Genomic DNA, 17,172 nt, shown 5'->3' with positions numbered 1-17,172 from the left:
GAGTTTGCTAGTTCGTCTAGTTTTACTCAAAGCTCTGTGCTTATATATCGTGCCCTTAGTTTCAAGCATACGGAGGGGTCGGGTGAAGAGGATGTCTGGATTGGTAGTCATCCTCGACAGCACCCGAGTGATGTTCGCGCCCCTGCTTTTTGACGGGGTCGGAATCTTGCGAACAAATTTTAACGCACAAAATGTGAAAGCTGAGAGGCTTATCTTTCTTTGGTCGTTCGTTCGTCGTGTCTTCTGGGCCGAACGGTCGACCCAGGAGGTCTGAAGGGTCCCATCATCGAGTCGTCCGTGGTCCTGCATGGGGAGGCGAAAAAGTTGTCTGCCTATGTGGGCGCCTTAATCGCCGCGTCCGGAGCGGGTCAGTGGCGGGTCGTACCCAGGCAGTGTTCAGTTTGACCAAAGAGGGACGCTTCGTAGACCGGGGTTCGTCCCATCACCTCTGGCGCATCCCTTCAGATATCAATCAGCATTGATTGCGTATTTAAAAAGGGGAAGGGAGAGGGTTTTTTCGTCTGACCTTTCGCCTTTCCTTAGTTACTGCGCCTCCTCTTTAAATAGGGAGGGGGAGAGGAGTTCTCATCCCACCTCCCCTTCTGCCTCCGAGCCGCTATATCTCCTTCTTCTTCCTTTCCGCCAAACGCATCCGTGCGTCGTGGTGGTTCCTGAGTGAGGAAGAGTAATGCCCGAGAGAGAGATAGAGAACTTACAACCTTGCTCGTGAATCTGGTGCGTGATGTCGAGCCGGAGGTTATCCAATGTAGATGAGATGGTACGCGCGGCCCTTGGTGAGGAGTCGCTGCTGCTGAAGGAGAAAAGGCGTCGGTGGGTGTCGTACGTCGTTGACTGCGTCGTCGTTCGCTGCGCTCCTCCCTTGGCTAGAGGCGTTTCCTGCCCCTACGCCGTTGTCAGGGTTATGGCTGGGGATGATGGCGTAGTCCCCAGACGCCATGACGGTGGCGTTGCTGCCGGGGTTGTGGCTGACGACGATGGCGTAGTCCCCGAACGCTCCGGTGGAGGCGTCATAGATGGTGGCGCCTTCGAGGGTCCAGCAAAGATGTCGCCGATGGAGAGCGTGGTACGGCGCCCGCAGTAGACGAGCTGGCCCGTGTACATGCCCTCGACGTCGCCGATGGAGAGCGTGGCACGGCGGCCGCAGTGGACGAACTGGCCCGTGTACATGCCCTCGACGTCGCCAATGGAGAGCGTGGCACGGCGGCCGTAGTGGACGAACTGGCCCGTGTACATGCCCTCGACGTCGCCGATGGAGAGCGTGGTACGACGATCGTAGTAGCACTTGTGGTAGAGCTGAGCCGAGACTGTAATGAAATAACGTTGTGGGGAAGCCCCCGAGTAAACAGTCTTCGGAGTATATTGTTACTTTTTTGTAATGACATCGCTTTGTAAGTGGTGAATTCGTGCAAAAAATGAACAAAATTACATCCTTTGACTTGTGGCAAGTCATTTTAGCGCTTTCCAACTCTCCTCATGGTCTAAGTCATAGGAAGCTAGGAACGTGGGCAAACTAATTCTGATTGAACTGGTGAGCAAAGAGGTTGCAGCCGCTGGGGCGTGGGTGTCTCGCAGTCCTACCAGTTGTATTCAAAATTGGTTCCCAAGGTTTTAGCCCTTGAGACTCATTTACGAGGTGAATGGAAAACTTATAGAATGTTTGTAAGTATAACACAGGGATTTTTTGTAATCGTGATACTTTTATTACACATAACATATGTCACGATCACATGCCAGCCCCCGAGTGAGGTCTGACCCCTCGCGATTTGTAGGGGTCGGGGATCACTAAGAATCGGGGTTCTGTTAAGACAAAAACTGATAAAGAAAAGTGTAAGATTATTTTAAGGATAGAAACGACGTAGCTGCTCAATGTTCCAGGTGTTGGTGAAGACCTCTCCTTTGATGGTTTTCAACCGGTAGGCGCCTGGGCGAAGTTTTTCCGCGACGATGTAGGGCCCTTCCCAGGGCGGGGAGAGTTTGTGGCGATCCTTGTTGCTCTGCACAAGGCGGAGGACGAGGTCTCCGACGTTGAAGGCTCGACCCCGCACCCGTCGGCTGTGGTACCGCCGTAACGCTTGTTGGTACTTGGCTGAATGGAGGAGGGCGATGTCACGGGCCTCATCCAGCTGGTCCATGGCGTCTTGGTGAGATGCCTCGGCTCCCTGTTCGTCATATGCTCTGATTCTTGGCGCTCCATAGTCGAGGTCCGTCGGGAGAACGGCCTCGGAGCCGTAGATCATGAAAAAGGGTGTGTAGCCGGTGGCCCGGCTAGGAGTCGTCCTTAGGCTCCAGAGCACAGCCGGGAGCTCAGCGAGCCAACGTGCGCCGAATTTGTTCAACCGGTTGAAAATTCTAGGTTTGAGGCCTTGAAGGAGCATGCCGTTTGCGCGCTCGACCTGTCCATTCGTCCGGGGGTGCGCGATGGCTGCCCAATCGATTCGGATGTGTTGTTCGTCACAGAAACGAACAAATTTCCTACCGGTGAACTGCGTGCCGTTGTCTGTGATGATGGAGTTCGGTACTCCAAAGCGATGGACGATGTCGAGAAAGAACAGCACAGCTTGCTCGGATTTGATTGTGGATATTGGCCGAGCTTCGATCCATTTTGTGAACTTGTCTATGGTGACAAGCAGGTGGGTAAAGCCTCCGGGCGCTTTTTTAAGTGGCCCGACCAGGTCAAGCCCCCAGACCGCGAAGGGCCATGTGATGGGGATCGTCTGGAGAGCCTGGGCCGGGAGGTGTGTTTGCCGAGCGTAGTATTGGCACCCTTCGCAGATGCGTACAATTTGCTCGGCATCGGCTACTGCGGTGGGCCAATAGAAACCCTGTCGGAATGCCTTCCCAACCAGGGTTCTTGGTGCGGCATGGTGTTCGCATGCCCCACCGTGGATGTCGCTCAGTAGGAGTTTTCCCTGTTCGCCAGGGATGCAAAGCTGAAGAATTCCGATGTGACTTCGTTTGTAGAGTTCGCCCTCTACAAGAACGAAGGATTTGGCGCGTCGCGCGAGCCGTCGGGCTTCCGTCTTGTTGGTTGGTAGTACGTCATGGAGGAGATAGTCGATGTAAAGCGTTCTCCAGTCATTGGGAGGATCAGACTCCATTGCTGGGTCTTCTTCAAGCTCCATGACCTCGGGGTCGGGAGGAACAGTTGGCGGATCGGCCTTGGGGGTCGGACTAGAAGGGCCATCATCGGCCTGTTCCGACCCCGCGTTGCGTACCGAGGGTTTGTGTTGATCACTGGCAAAGACGTCTGTTGGAACCGGCTCTCAGCTGGATGCCGCTTTTGTGAGCGTGTCGGCCACTTCGTTGAGGCGCCTGGGGATATGATTGAGTTCGAGGCCGTCGAACTTGTCCTCCAGACGTCGGACCTCTTGACAGTATGCCTCCATCTTGGTATCGTGGCAGCCCGACTCTTTCATGACCTGGTTGATGACCAGCTGAGAGTCGCCCCTGACGTCAAGGCGTCGGATGCCCAGCTCGATGGCAATTCGTAGGCCGTTGATGAGCGCTTCGTATTCTGCAGTATTGTTTGATGAGGGAAAATGAAGCCGAACCATGTACCTCATGTGGACCCCGAGGGGGGATACAAAGACTAGTCCTGCTCCGGCGCCCCTCTTCATCAGCGATCCATCGAAGTACATTATCCAGTACTCTTGATCGACGGCTGCTGGTGGCATCTGGACCTCGGTCCATTCCGCGATGAAGTCAGCCAGTGCCTGAGATTTGATCGCCGTTCGGGGGACATAAGAAATGCCCTGATCCATCAGCTCGAGCGCCCACTTTGCGGTTCTTCCCGTAGCGTCATGGCTACGAACGACCTCGCCGAGGGGGAACGACGTCACTACTGTCACGGGGTGTGACTCGAAGTAGTGACGTAGCTTCCTTTTGGTGATGAGGACGGCGTAGAGGAGTTTCTGGATCTGGGAGTAGCGGGTTTTGGAGTCGGATAACACCTTGCTGATGAAATATACAGGGCGCTGCACCTTGAAGGCGTGCCCCTCTTCTCGCTCTACTATTAAGGCGGAGCTAACCACTTGGGTGGTGGCCGAGATATATAGTAGGAGAGATTCTCCATCGCATGGAGGAACTAGGACCGGCGGCTTAGTTAAGAATCGTTTAACCATGTCAAGTGCTTCCTGAGCCTCGGCTGTCCACTTGAAGCGGTCAGTTTTCTTCAGGAGTCGATAAAGGGGGAGTCCTCGTTCGCCGAGGCATGAAATGAATCGACTGAGAGCAGCAAGGCACCCGGTGATCCGCTGAACCCCCTTTATGTTTTGGATCGGGCCCATCCTCGTGATGGCTGATATCTTCTCTGGGTTGGCTTCGATGCCACGCTCGGAGACGATAAAACCGAGCAGCATGCCCCTCGGGACCCCGAAAACACATTTTTCGGGATTGAGCTTGATGCCGTTCGCCCGGAGTTTCGCAAAGGTTCGTTCAAGGTCGGCGACAAGGTGGTCAGCCTGCTTGGATTTGACTACGATGTCGTCGACATAGGCCTCAACGGTTCGCCCGATGAGATCTCCGAAGCAACTAAGCATACAGCGCTGGTACGTTGCCCCAGCGTTCTTCAAACCAAATGGCATTGAAACGTAGCAAAATGATCCAAAGGGCATGATAAAAGATGTCGCGAGCTGGTCGGACTTTCTCATCACGATCTGATGGTAGCCTGAGTATGCGTCCAGGAAATAGAGGGTTTCGCACCCCGAGGTGGAATCGACTATTTGGTCTATTCGTGGTAAAGGAAATGGATCCTTTGGACACGCTTTGTTGAGGCTAGTATAATCAACATATATTCTCCATTTCCCGCTCTTTTTCCGAACAAGTATAGGATTTGCTAACCACTCTGGGTGGTATACTTCCTTGATGAATCCTGCGGCCAGTAGTTTGGCTATCTCCTCGCCGATGGCCCTGCGTTTCTCCTCGTCGAAGCGGCGCAGGCGTTGTTTCACCGGCTTGGAGCCCGGGAGGATCTGGAGAGTATGCTCGGCGACCTCCCTCGGGATACCTGGCATATCCGAGAGTTTCCACGCAAAGATGTCCTTGTTGGCGCGGAGGAAGTCGATGAGCGCGCTTTCCTATGCGGAGGAGAGCGCGGTCCCGATTCGGACTTTTTTGCCCTCGGAGCAACTGGGATCCAAGAGGACGTCCCTGGAGCCCTCTGCTGATTCGAACGATCCCGACGACTTCTTTGCGTCGGGTGTTCCTTCAATGACCTCCTCCCTGAGGGTGACGAGCTCTTCGGATGCGATGACCGCGGATGCGTGTCCGCAGCATTCGACCTCGCACTCGTAAGCGCGCTGGAAGGAGGTGCTAATGGTGATGACCCCACGGGGGCCCGGCATCTTCAGTTTCAGGTACGTGTAATTGGGTACGGCCATGAACTTCGCGTAACATGGTCGCCCCAGAATGGCGTGGAAGGTCCCCGGGAACCCCACTACATCGAAGGTGAGGGTCTCAGTCCGGTAATTGGATTGATCCCCAAAAGTGACGGGCAGGTCAATCTGTCCTAGCGGCACGGCTTGCCTTCCTGGCACGACGCCATGGAAAGGTGCTCGGACGGGGCGGAGGCGCGTTCGGTCGACGCCCATTTCGACGAGCGTCTTGGCGTACATGATGTTGAGGCCGCTGCCCCCATCCATCAGTACCTTGGTGAGCCGCTTTGGACCGACGATCGGGTCGACGACAAGTGGATACCTTCCCGGGTGTGGGATGGTATCCGGATGGTCGGTCCGGTCGAAGGTTATGGCGGATTCCGACCACCAGAGATAAGCTGGCATAGCCGGTCCAGCGGTATAGACCTCTCGACGTGCGACTTTCTGGCGGCGCCTGGAGTCGTAGGCCGTTGATCCTCCGAAGATCATGAGGGCACCGGTCGGAGTTGGGAAGGTGTCGTCCTTCTCCTCCGTGTCGTTAGTGGTGGGAACAGGCTCCTTCCCCTGCTCCTGCTTGTTTAGACCCCCAGCCAAGTACTTGCGCATAAGGCCGCATTCCTTGTATAGGTGCTTGGCCGGAAAGGCGTGGTTTGGGCATGGCCCCTCGAGCATTTTTTCGAAGTGGTTCGGAGTGCCCTCCGCGGGCTTCCGGCCACCTTTGCGGTCGGCAGCGGCCGCGAGCGAGTTGTCGCGCCGTTGCTTCTTATTTTTCCCTTTGGCGAGACGGTTGGAGGCGCCTTCGCTGGCGTCCTCGTCCCGCCTTGTCTTTCCGTCGGAGCGATCAAAGATGGCTCCGACTGCCTCCTCTCCAGAGGCGTGACTGGTGGCGATGTCCAGAAGTTCCTTGGTAGTTTGCGGGCCCCTGCGTCCTAGCTTGTGGACCAGGGATTCACAGGTTGTTCCGGACAGAAAGGCTCCTATCACGTCGGCGTCGGCGACGTTCGGGAGCTCGTTGCACTGTCGGGAGAAGCGCCGGATGTACCCGCGGAGGGTTTCATTGGCCTTCTGACGGCAATTCTTGAGGTCCCATGGGTTTCTAGGGTGTTTGTATGTGCCCTAGAAATTACCCACGAAGATCTCAGTCAGATCCACCCAACTCTGAATGGCATTGGACGGTAGGTGCTCCAGCCATGCTCGCGCCGAGTCGGCCAAGAACAGCAGGAGATTGCGAATAATAAAATTATCGTCACTCGCACCACCGACCTGACATGCAAGCCGATAGTCTTCGAGCCAAAGCCCGGGATTTGTTTCGCCAGAATATTTAGGAATGTTCGTAGGCGGTCGATACCTTAGAGGGAACGCAGCGTTGAGGATGTGCCGGCCAAAGGCCTGAGGGCCTGGCAGAACGGGGCTCGGGCTTCGGTCCTCGTTGCTGTCATAGCGCCCGCCACGTCGAGGATGGTAGCCGCGGCGCGCTGCTTCTCCCTCGTCGTCGTGAGCACGCCTCCGGGCGTCGATGATGTTGCGTACGTCGCGGCCACGGCCGAGGCGTTGATGTATAGGGACGACGGAGGGCTGCCCGCCGGCTGGCGGTGTTTGGTGTACGGATGCGTCCTTGGTGGGGCGCACTAAAGGTGCGCGCTGGCTGGTGTCGGGTTTGCGTCGTCGAGACAACGAACTTTCCGCCTGCTGCGCGGCTGCACGCTCGAGCAACGTGCGAATCTCCCGATAAGCGCGCCGATCCTCGGACATCGCAGCCTCCGGGAGACCATGCAGCAAGGCGGTCGCTGCGGTGATGTTCTGGCTGGCTCGAGCAAAGTGAGGAAAGACCCCATCGTCGGTGAGGATCCTTTGATGTACGGTGCGGGCTGTGGCGCGCGCGCGCCCCCCGTCTTTGCGGCGTTCAATCTTGCGATTGATGTCCGCGTATTCCCGTGCGAGCCCTTGCCCGGCCTCATTGATCTCTTGCTAACGAGCCCTTAGCTGCTCCATCTTCAGGTGAGATGGGGCTGTCCCCTCTTCCCCGGATCTGCTCTTAGGATTGTTTGTAGGGGTGGCCTCTTCCCTGGAGGCGCTTTCGACGTGACCCTCGGGGGTCTGCGTCATGTAGCATTCTCGGGAAGGGTGGTGGCTCCCCCTGCTAGAATCCGAGCTGGAGAGCGATACAGGCTCCTCGTTGAGGAGCTCGTAGAGGGTCTCCGTATCCCGCTCAATCACCCCCACGAACTCGATGTCCGTGGGTGGTTGAACCACACGTAGCGCCAGAAGACGGCCAGCGATTGCCGCAACATTGCGGAGACCGAACGGAAACGCTGTCGGGGCGCTCCATACGGACCCTTCCAGACACATGGTGGCGTTGTGAGAGGCCTCCTTGGGTGATGAGTCTTCCCGGGAGTTGCCCGGTGGACCCTCAAGCCTGAGACGGCTGAGGTTGATGGAAGGGGGAGATGGGGCGACCGAGTGAGTCAGTGCCAGCTCTCCTTCTAGTGTGATGATGAAATCTAGGTCGCCGAAACGCACGTGTGCGCCCGGGGCCCAGGTGATTGCATGGGTGGTCATCCGAGACCTGATTTGGAACGCGCAAAGCCCCTACCTGGCGCGCCAACTGTCGGTGTTTCGTACAAGCACCGGCAAGTGAATTTATAGTAATGCACGTTAGGCTCGGATGGTGCGCTAAAGGACACAGAATTTATACTGGTTCGGGTGGAACGTCCCTACGTCCAGTTTGTTGCTGCTTGTGTTATTAGCACCGTGAACGGTCTGTAGTAAGGGATACAAACTGCTGAGAGAGGGACTGGTCCCAAGTCTCTGATCGAAGGATTCAAAGGTGGTCAAGAGCTTCGTAGCTGCTTGAATGTGTGTATGAGTGCGTACTATCGTTTTTCCCGTCCCTTTGATGGAGGATGCGCCTCCCCTTTTATAGATGAAGGGGCTGGCTTTACAAAGGTGAGGACTCCAGGATGCGTATTCTACTTAGTCTTGTGGCTTACATCTATCCGATCAGGTCCTTCATCCTGATGAGTGCGAAGGAAGATAAGTGCTTACGATACTGTCGATGTCTCTGTAGGATGTCTGATTAGTCACAGCATGCTGCCCTAGGGTATGGGTTGTAGTACAGTGGTTTTGACTTAGGAGCCTCCCCCCAGCCTTGCTCCACACGCCTTCTTGTTCCCATGATTCTTGTTGGGAGAATTCGGGGTCGGGGTCCGGTGTAGCGCCGTGGCCAAGGCTCTCTGACTGGGGGGACCTGAGGGGTCGGGAAGAGGGCCCCCCGCTCCCTCGGGTCCATAGTGCGGTGATGGAGTATCCGTCGTTCGTGGGGATAGCAAATCCGTTTTTGGAGCGTAGCGGTTGTCGTATATCTTCGTTGGGTTCCGTGTCCCAGGGCTGAAGGCGGCGCCTACAACTCTACAGAGTGAGGTGCACGCGCTTGTAATACCTTTTGGGCTCTGCGGCGCCCGGAAGGGTCTAAAGCATCAGTCCTGTCGTTCCCTGGCAGTTCTCTTCCTGTCAGGGCGCAGGGTATGGTCGTCAGAGCCATGGTTGACCCGAACGTCTTGTCTCGTCCTGTACCCATCATTACGAGGGATAGATATCGATCAGGGCGAGGCTCGTTCTGGGCCGTCGGGTGAGACGGAGGCCAATCCCTATCTCTTGGGCAAGACTAACCCTATCCCTCCGGGGTCGGGCGAGGCGGAATCTATCCCTTAGCCTTCGGGCGAGACCGAGCCCGCCCTATAGGCGTTGGGCGAGACGGAGATTAGCCTTGAGCCTTTGGGGCGAGGCAGGGTTATCCCACAAAGGTGTCGGGTGAGGCTGACCCCACCCCTCCGGGATCGGGCGAGACGGAACTCATCCCTCAGCCCTCGGGCGAGACCGAGCCCGTCCTCAAGGTGTCGGGCGAGACGGAGTTTATCCCTCGGCCCTCGGGCGAGACCGACCCCGTCCCGAAGGTGTCGGGCGAGGCGGAACCGAACTCCTGTCACTCGAACAAGGGATGACGTGGTGCCCTTATGCGTCCAGAAGTTTTTTACATTTGGTGGTTATTGGTTTCACCTCCTGGGGTACCCTGGTATCAGGTCCCCGACACTTCCTCAATGCAGTTAGAGTAGTTTCTTATTATTGATAACCGTGAAGACCCAGTTTCTTAGTTAGACATGGATTCTTGGATTTTTTTTCTCTCTCTCATTAAATCACTTGCCATATCAGCAAATTGTCTCCGTGACAGTGCAATTAATATCTATAAAAACTATCATATTTTTTTTTGCATTGTGAATACCCTAAAAGATGAGGAACGGTTGGAAGTCATTTCCTCCCTCTTCTTCAAACGGGCTTGGTTTTATTTTTCCAGGTTTCCGTGAAAATCGGCTAAAAATAAGCCTATTTATTTATAGACTTGTGGAGTTGTGGTCGAGTCTACTTGCATCCCTACATCTCCGTGTCTTCAAAATATGATCGGAGATGGGATAGGAGCTCCTTTGGAGTATGTTACAAGATTCCTCTTTTATAGACAGGCAGATGATTTTTTTAGACAAAGGGCAAATTAGCAAATGATTTATTTTGTATCACCAAAAAGAGATTTGTTACTGTGCTCGGAGAAACCACCGGTTCCTCCCTATCTAATTTCTCTGGTGTAAAAGGATAATTAAAAAATATAAGGTTAGTTTAGTCATTTTGGCCACATAAACTTTGACTGACATCCTCCTCCTTTCCTTACGTGGCGCGAACTAATGCCCACATCGCCGCCAACCTGCACAGGTAGTAGTCCCTGCTCCGGCCCCCTACGAGAGTAGGAGGACCATCTGCAGGGGCTCTCCGGCGACGATCCCATCTACTACTGTTCGTTTGGCTGTGGCTTATCGTAAACGATAGTAAATTTCCAGCTGAAACAGTATTTTTCTCTCACACAAATCAGCCAGCAGTACTTCTTCACGAGCCAGCAACGATACGATCCAGCCAACCGATTAGGCGCAAACGCTGCGGCATCTCTATGTCCCCGGAAGCGCGAACGCAACACTTCTCCGCCTGCTCGCGGGCTGCGTTCTCAGCCGGCGTCTGCGGCTGCTCCAACTCCAACCCAACAGGTTGCACCACGTGGATTGTCCCCGCCTCCTGCATGGGTTGCCATAGCTGCCGTCGTCGCTGGTGGCCTGGTGGGTCATGGTTGCAGTCGGCCAACCCACGAGCTCAATGGGATACGCGCGGTTGTGGCAGAAGAGGAATTAGTGAGCGCCGGTTGGTAATGGATTGGGCATCGCCGCGGAAGTTGATTCATCGGCCGCCTCCCCAGAACGTCGATTGCTGTCGAATACAACGAGGGCTTGAGATCCCCTCCCCATGTGAAAGTATAAATAAACCCTTTGAATTTAATTTGAAGTAGGTTCCTGGCCCAATAATTTTAGGTTCCGGCTTATAACTTAAGTTCCTTTAGATCGATTCTTCTTAATTTTTAACCACTAGATCCATCAGAATGAATGGCTCTCGTTATTCCCGATGCACGTAAAATTTCTCCACGCAAAATAAGGAAATGTTCGCTCGTTTAACTATCTTGTGGCCCAAATCCCCCTTTCCTTGTTGGACGCGCAAGTGCTGACTGGCCCAAAGAAAGACGCGGCGCGGTAAAGGCCTGTCACGGGCTGCAGGCTGGGCCACCCAGCAGCTCCCTCTCTCTATCTCGCGTACCGGCCCGCGCTCAGTGCTCGCGGCGGCCTCCAAAAACTGGTCAGCAAACCGATGCCATCCAGATGAGCTGAGTGAGGTCATCCTCTCGTAAAAAGACAAGCTGAGCCGTGGTCACGCTCTCATCCACCGACGACGAGCCGCCGGCTGCCAAGACCAAGAGCCCGAGACTTGCTCCTAGCCGCCGGCCGCACTTTTTGATCGCCCCGTACTCCCGTGACACCAAACAGCAGATAGAACACGCTAAAGTTGGCTGATGATTTGGACAAAGAATCGTGGAATCGCCGGTGGCGCACTCGACTCGAGCCGACCGAGCTGAGTGCCTCACGTATTTATTGGCTTCCTCGCCGCGTCGAGCACCAGAGCACCAGCACGAGCACGGCGACCGACCAACCGGACTAGTCGGACTCCCATCCCAGCCCCGCTCCGACTCGAAGTCGAAGCATGGAAGCCGCGGCGGCGTCAGCGAAAGTCCTGCGCGTGGCCGCCATCTGCGGCTCCCTCCGCAAGGCCTCCTTCAACCGCGGCCTCCTCCGCGCCGGTACGCTTCCCCTCCTCCCCTCCTCCCTCGTGTCATGTCGTGCCTATCACTACTTACTCACGGCCTCGCTTCCTCGTCCAACTAACTACCCGGCAGCCGCGGAGGTGTGCGAGGAGTCCATCCCGGGGCTCCGCGTCGACGAGCTCGACATCTCCGACCTGCCCTTGATCAACACCGACCTCGAGACCGGCGGCGGCACCGGCTTCCCGCCCGCCGTCGAGGCCTTCCGCGCCAAGGTCTGCCAGGCCGACTGCTTCCTCTTCGGCGCGCCAGAGTACAACTACTCCATCGCCAGTACGCTCTTCGCCCCCCTCTCTCCTTCCTGCCTTGCTCCTCGTTCGTTTCAGATCTCCTGCCCGCAGGCACCAATTGGAAGGGGATTGCCATGGATAAAAATGCTCGGGGTCAGGGGTATTCTGGGCGTGGAACGCCTCCTGCTAGAAACTTTAGGACGGCGTTTCACTCACTCATCAATCAGCAGCATTGTTGTCCTGAAGGCAAATTGAACAACGCGATTCATTATTCGATTTTTTTTTTTACATTCAGTTGAAATACAATTTAGGCATACCTCTGGGGCCCATGTCACCCTGTGCATTGCTGCCAATTTAGGTTCACATTGGGTTAACATGGTGCACAATGGGTGGGATCGATTTGATTCCCAATTATCGTGGTGCACAATTAGGGTGTTAGGTTCGCATAATTCTCCATCAAACAGAAACTTAGGATTACGTTATCGGTACACTGAGTCAGTGATGGTGATACACTAATTAAAGAAAAAAAAAACAAGTGTATTTGGCCTTTAGCAAAGCCATGTCCCCCATGATGTGTGCGCTTTTCCCTGTATTCCTTTCTTGCAAAATCTTATCAATAAAGGTGCAATATTCTTTCCTTCATACTTTCTGCTGAATTTAATGTTGGTTTAGTTCACAGATTACTGGCTACTACTTAGAAATGCTCCTTTTTAATCCTCTTGTTTCTTTTTCCTCGAACACACAAAAGAGCTGCGTCTCATTATACTCAGAGGATTTTAGCCCTCTTAATTAATATCTATAGTGGCATCCCCATTACCCCCAGAGCTGAAGAAAGCCCATTCCCCAGAATATCATGGCTATTCCATTTCATTTGCTAGGATTGCAACAACTTCCAGTTTGTGTATTGCTCATTATGCTTTCTAACATCTATTCTAAATTCTAATGCAATATACTTTTGCGTATTAGTATTATATATGCTGTTATGGAGCGCATAATTTCACTCCATTATTCTGGAGATGAAGCTACTGTGTCATTCCAATGCCAATTAGTATCACTGTTACTTCTGCTGCCATTGCTTCCAGAAATTTAGCCGGTCCCAACTCCCAATCATTTGATCTCTACTCATTAGCCCACCATATATAAACTTCATTTTTAGTGAAACTATCAGCTTATATTGTTTACATCATTTGCATTCCATGTACTCACATTTGAACCTGCAATGTAGATTGTAACCTTTTGTGGCACTGAATGCATCTTCTACCATGCAGTGCAGTCAATGATAGGTCTAGGACACTGTAGTATTCTCTGCATCATTATATTTGTTCCCGAGACCTGATACCTCGAATTAGTTTTTACAAATTTCTTATAGTGTTGTTTGCCAGGTAATTTGTGCTGCACACAATGTTAAGTATGCCTTAGGTTGATGTTGATTCAATATTGCTGTTTGTTTATCAATGGGTGTCTCTCCATTTGTCTGATTACGAGTACACAATTTTTGACTTTTTTCCGGATTTCATAGGTTAACTGGTCTAACATTGATATGAGTCGTCGGTTTCAGTACTCCTGCAGTGGTTGTGTTGTTTTAAGACAATGCTACAATGTCATACATCTTTCTTTTAGATATGATACATGGTTTGTGTTACAAACTTACAATCATAGCCTCCTTTTACAAACACCATTTCTGCTTCCTTTACATGGTTTGTGTTACAATTGTAGCCCCCCTGAAGAATGCACTTGACTGGGCTTCTAGAGGAAAGAACTGTTGGGCAGACAAACCTGCTGCAATTGTGAGTGCAGGCGGTGGCTTTGGAGGAGGCAGGTCACAGTACCATCTCCGTCAGGTTGGCGTTTTCTTAGATCTTCATTTCATCAACAAGCCAGAACTGTGCGTCCAAGCATTTCAGCAACCACCCAAGTTTGATAGCGATGGAAATCTGATTGATGCTGAAATCAGAGAGCGGCTCAAGAAAGTGCTCTTATCCCTTCAGGCCTTCACACTCAGGCTCCAGAAGGACTGAATCAACTCGGAACCATTGCAGTATGTGCTTCCCTTAGAAGTGTTTATGGCTCTTGCACATCACATACCTCGCTTGGGACCTGTAACGCATTGTGGGTGCTTGGGTGGCCTGAAAGTTGTGATAAATCCAAGGAGAAGTGCTATCCTGTTTGCTGAGTATTTAAGATTCGATCACATCTATATATAATAAAGATTGTTTTTTTAGTGTTCTTCTACCTTTCCCAGTAATGAGAATTGATTTTAAGTAGTTGTCTTGTTGTAGCAATTTTTCGAATTTTGGTGTTTTAATGATTCAGCGACTAAAATTAGGTGACAGTTTATGATTATACAAATAACGTTAAATGAAATCTAATCTCGATGGTCAGTGCGAACCAGAGTTCCCTAGTTTTTCTCCATTGGTTATTAAATTCCCAGTGTGCAGCATCAACTATTTTTGTTCAGACTGTCAGGTGGTCTGCCATACTAATACCACTATCCAGTGTAAGGTAACTAATATATTTTATCTGACAAAAGCTAAACATGTCCCAAACACATCCATTTTTGGCTTTGGTTAAATTGTTTGTGTTGCGTGTGCAGGTGCATACTGCAGCATGAATGGATACTACACAAGGCAGGCTCATGTTGGCGTGGAGTGTGGACAAATAGAAGTTTCTTGTGCCAAAACAAGAAGAGGAGATATACGCCCTGTTCGTTTGGCTTATAAGCCGTACTTTTTCAGTCAACGAATAATATTTTTCTTTCAGAACAAATCAGCTAATAGTACTTTCAGTCATGACTTATCAGTCGAATGAACAGGGCAATATTGGTTTCCCCTATGGTATGGAGGCAAATCAACTAAACAAGTATGAGATGACGTAACTGCAATTCCTGGGAGAACTGAATGAACTGTCGAGATTTGGCAGGATGTACTACAGTATTCCAGGTAGGGCATCTTGTCCACAAGCTGTACATGATTGTGATTTTCCATGGACTCTTGGATCTTGTGCGACGTTGCTGATATTATACTCCTATGCATTTGTGAAATCCAACCACCACGACCCAAAATATAAGACCCATTCGTCCTTTGGGTAGCGCTACAGGCAAATAGTTCAATACATATTTTGTCTTCTCCATCAACAAGATCTAAAAGACAACTTTTTCTGCAAATAGGTCTCCAGGAGGAAGGATACTCAGATTTAGGTTATGTCTCTTCTGGCACCTAAAATGAGTCTTTCATATAGGTACTCTATTGGAGGATATATATATTATGTTGGAGACCCATTTTGTGTTTGGGTTCCACAATGGGTCTCCCGTTGGTCTGGGTGAGAAGAGTTGGGTCCAGAAGCTATTGCTCTTTTTGAAGGATCCGGAATATAGCCGGCATACATTAATAAGGAGAGGAGAGAATTACATGCGCAAGCAGCGCAAACAACTTCCCAGGTTTGACAGACTGTCAAGCTGGGCGAAAAGAACTAAAACGGACTAGTCGCACTCTAGGGGTACAACTAGAGGCCATAACAACTTGGCCTCCAAAAGCAACCGATGTGCATCTTCTAACTCCCTAAACCGACTTGCAACCGTTTTCTTCCGACACCTGAAATACCTCTGCCTAAAGCTTGCATGCAAGAAGCTCCATCCGATTCTCCAAGACAACTGTCTTGCACTCCCGAACACTAACAAACTGAAGGTGGCAACTCACTGACGGTTTGTGCCTTTAAACATTCAGTATATGTATATACAGTAGAAACACAGATCAGTAGTATCTTAAACGGCTAGTTGATTCTTCTCTCTGCAGGGTTGGATGCAAGAGCCCATGAGTCCCAGAGCTGCTTAAGGCGCCGAAGAACGTGGCGGCCTGTATCCCTCTCCGTTTAGTGCTTCTGAATTCTGACGCCGGGAAGTTGGAGAGCCCATCGCCATTGAGCGTCAGCGTCAGCGTCAGTGTGGGACTTCTGGAAGAACACTTGTCGCTGCAATTGCAAATAAAAGAAACGGCCGACACGGGACCCCTCGAGCTGTCAAAGCAAGCAAGACTAAAAGGCCAAAGTGGGTTCAGACCTAATCAAACCGAACCCGTCTGATTCTTTGTGAACTCGACCCCTCACTTTTCAACCTCCGCTTGACTTGCAGGACACGGCGTGGTGTGAAATAAGCACCGGGTACTGACCGACCGGCCGGCCGGCCATCGCTCATTGCTGCTGCACAATATTTGGTGGCAGGCACCAGCTGCCGCTTTGCCAGTTGCCACTACTCTGTCCATTAGCTCCTCCTCTGCAACTGCAAGGTTGCCTTGCCTTGCTTGTTGGCAGTTGCTCGAGTGGCAATGAAGACCATCATCACTGCACCCAATGGCAGGAGAAGAAAGATGTTCGTTTGTTTGGGGGTGAAATAGCCATATTCGTCCTTAAACTTTCATCCAAAGCTTAAATTCGTCCCTCAGCTATCAAAAGAGCCGGTTTAGTCCTTGAATTTGCAATTTTGGTTCGATCTCGTCCTCTGTCTGACGTCCCCTGCCACAGCACCTCACTCCGTTAACGCACTTTGAGACGAGACAACACACTTGCAGATTTTGGCAAGTCTCTGGACATATCAGCATGTGCTGCAACTCGTGGAGCATGAGTAAGCCTGGCCTGTATCTCCAAATCCAAAGCCATTGCCTCCTAGAGTGAAGAAAATACGAGGACGCCCACCAAAAAATAGAAAGAAAGACCCTTCAGAACCAGTGAAATCAGGCGCCAAGTCATGGAAAGTCGGTACTATAATTAGATTTCAAAAATCATTTGATTTCAAAAATCACTACATGATTATCCACAGGCCTGCAGCCACTTACAATGCAAAAGCACAAGTGGTATAGATAATCCTCTGCTCTGATCCGCTCCGAATTTGAATTTTATGGATATGGAGAAGTGTTTTTAATATCCACGTGGATACGGATAATCCGAACCCGACTATATGCAGATGCGGTGTAGGATATGGAATTGGCGAAATCTGACGGATATGGATTAACCGATAATTGAACGCCCGACACTTATAATAGGATAATTGGAATATTTTAAGGAGCCAAAACGGCAAGAATACAAGCCAGCTTGGCCCATGACATAAGCATTATTATATTGAAGTCCACAAACAAAGCTCGTCAACTATAGGCTGGAACATTGAAATTACAGGAGATGAAAGAATTATCATCTACCAAAGTGGAGGACTAGTACATGACAAAGAGTGAAGGAAAACTTTTGCCAAATTAAGAATATTTATTTTTTACACACTTGTTTTATACTCTTAAATTTAAACTGAGAACTTATATTAATTTTG

At 51.6% G+C, this 17,172-nt stretch overlaps 1 protein-coding gene across 5 annotated transcripts; it reads left to right on the top strand.

The window, feature by feature from the left end:
* Positions 1-11,142: 11,142 nt before the first annotated feature.
* Positions 11,143-16,634, top strand: LOC136451111 (probable NADPH:quinone oxidoreductase 1). Of its 5 annotated transcripts, XM_066451860.1 has the most exons (7): positions 11,143-11,613; positions 11,710-11,907; positions 13,581-14,366; positions 14,458-14,567; positions 14,677-14,803; positions 15,656-15,906; positions 15,991-16,625. In XM_066451860.1, the coding sequence occupies exons 1-3, from the start codon at positions 11,517-11,519 to the stop codon at positions 13,880-13,882; spliced, it is 597 nt and encodes a 198-aa protein (XP_066307957.1). In that variant the 5' UTR covers positions 11,143-11,516; the 3' UTR covers positions 13,883-14,366; positions 14,458-14,567; positions 14,677-14,803; positions 15,656-15,906; positions 15,991-16,625. The 5 variants fall into 5 exon arrangements, with proteins under 5 accessions (XP_066307957.1, XP_066307955.1, XP_066307956.1 ...); XM_066451858.1 differs by adding an exon at positions 15,031-15,564 and having other exon boundaries at positions 13,581-14,803; positions 15,991-16,634; XM_066451859.1 differs by having other exon boundaries at positions 13,581-14,567; positions 15,991-16,627.
* The last annotated feature ends 538 nt before the right edge of the window (positions 16,635-17,172 follow it).

This window comes from Miscanthus floridulus, chromosome 5 (genome assembly GCF_019320115.1).
Source record: "Miscanthus floridulus cultivar M001 chromosome 5, ASM1932011v1, whole genome shotgun sequence".
NCBI lineage: Eukaryota > Viridiplantae > Streptophyta > Magnoliopsida > Poales > Poaceae > Miscanthus > Miscanthus floridulus.
Note: the sequence above shows the minus strand (reverse complement) of the source record. Positions and strands in the feature narration are given on the sequence as shown.

Bases quoted from the DNA above. Each gene is read 5' to 3' on its own strand.
- LOC136451111 (XM_066451858.1), top strand. From the start codon at position 11,517: ATGGAAGCCGCGGCGGCGTCAGCGAAAGTCCTGCGCGTGGCCGCCATC. The intron at 11,614-11,709 runs GTACGCTTCCCC...ACTACCCGGCAG, and splicing joins CCGCGGCCTCCTCCGCGCCG to CCGCGGAGGTGTGCGAGGAG. The intron at 11,908-13,580 runs GTACGCTCTTCG...TTACAATTGTAG, and splicing joins GTACAACTACTCCATCGCCA to CCCCCCTGAAGAATGCACTT.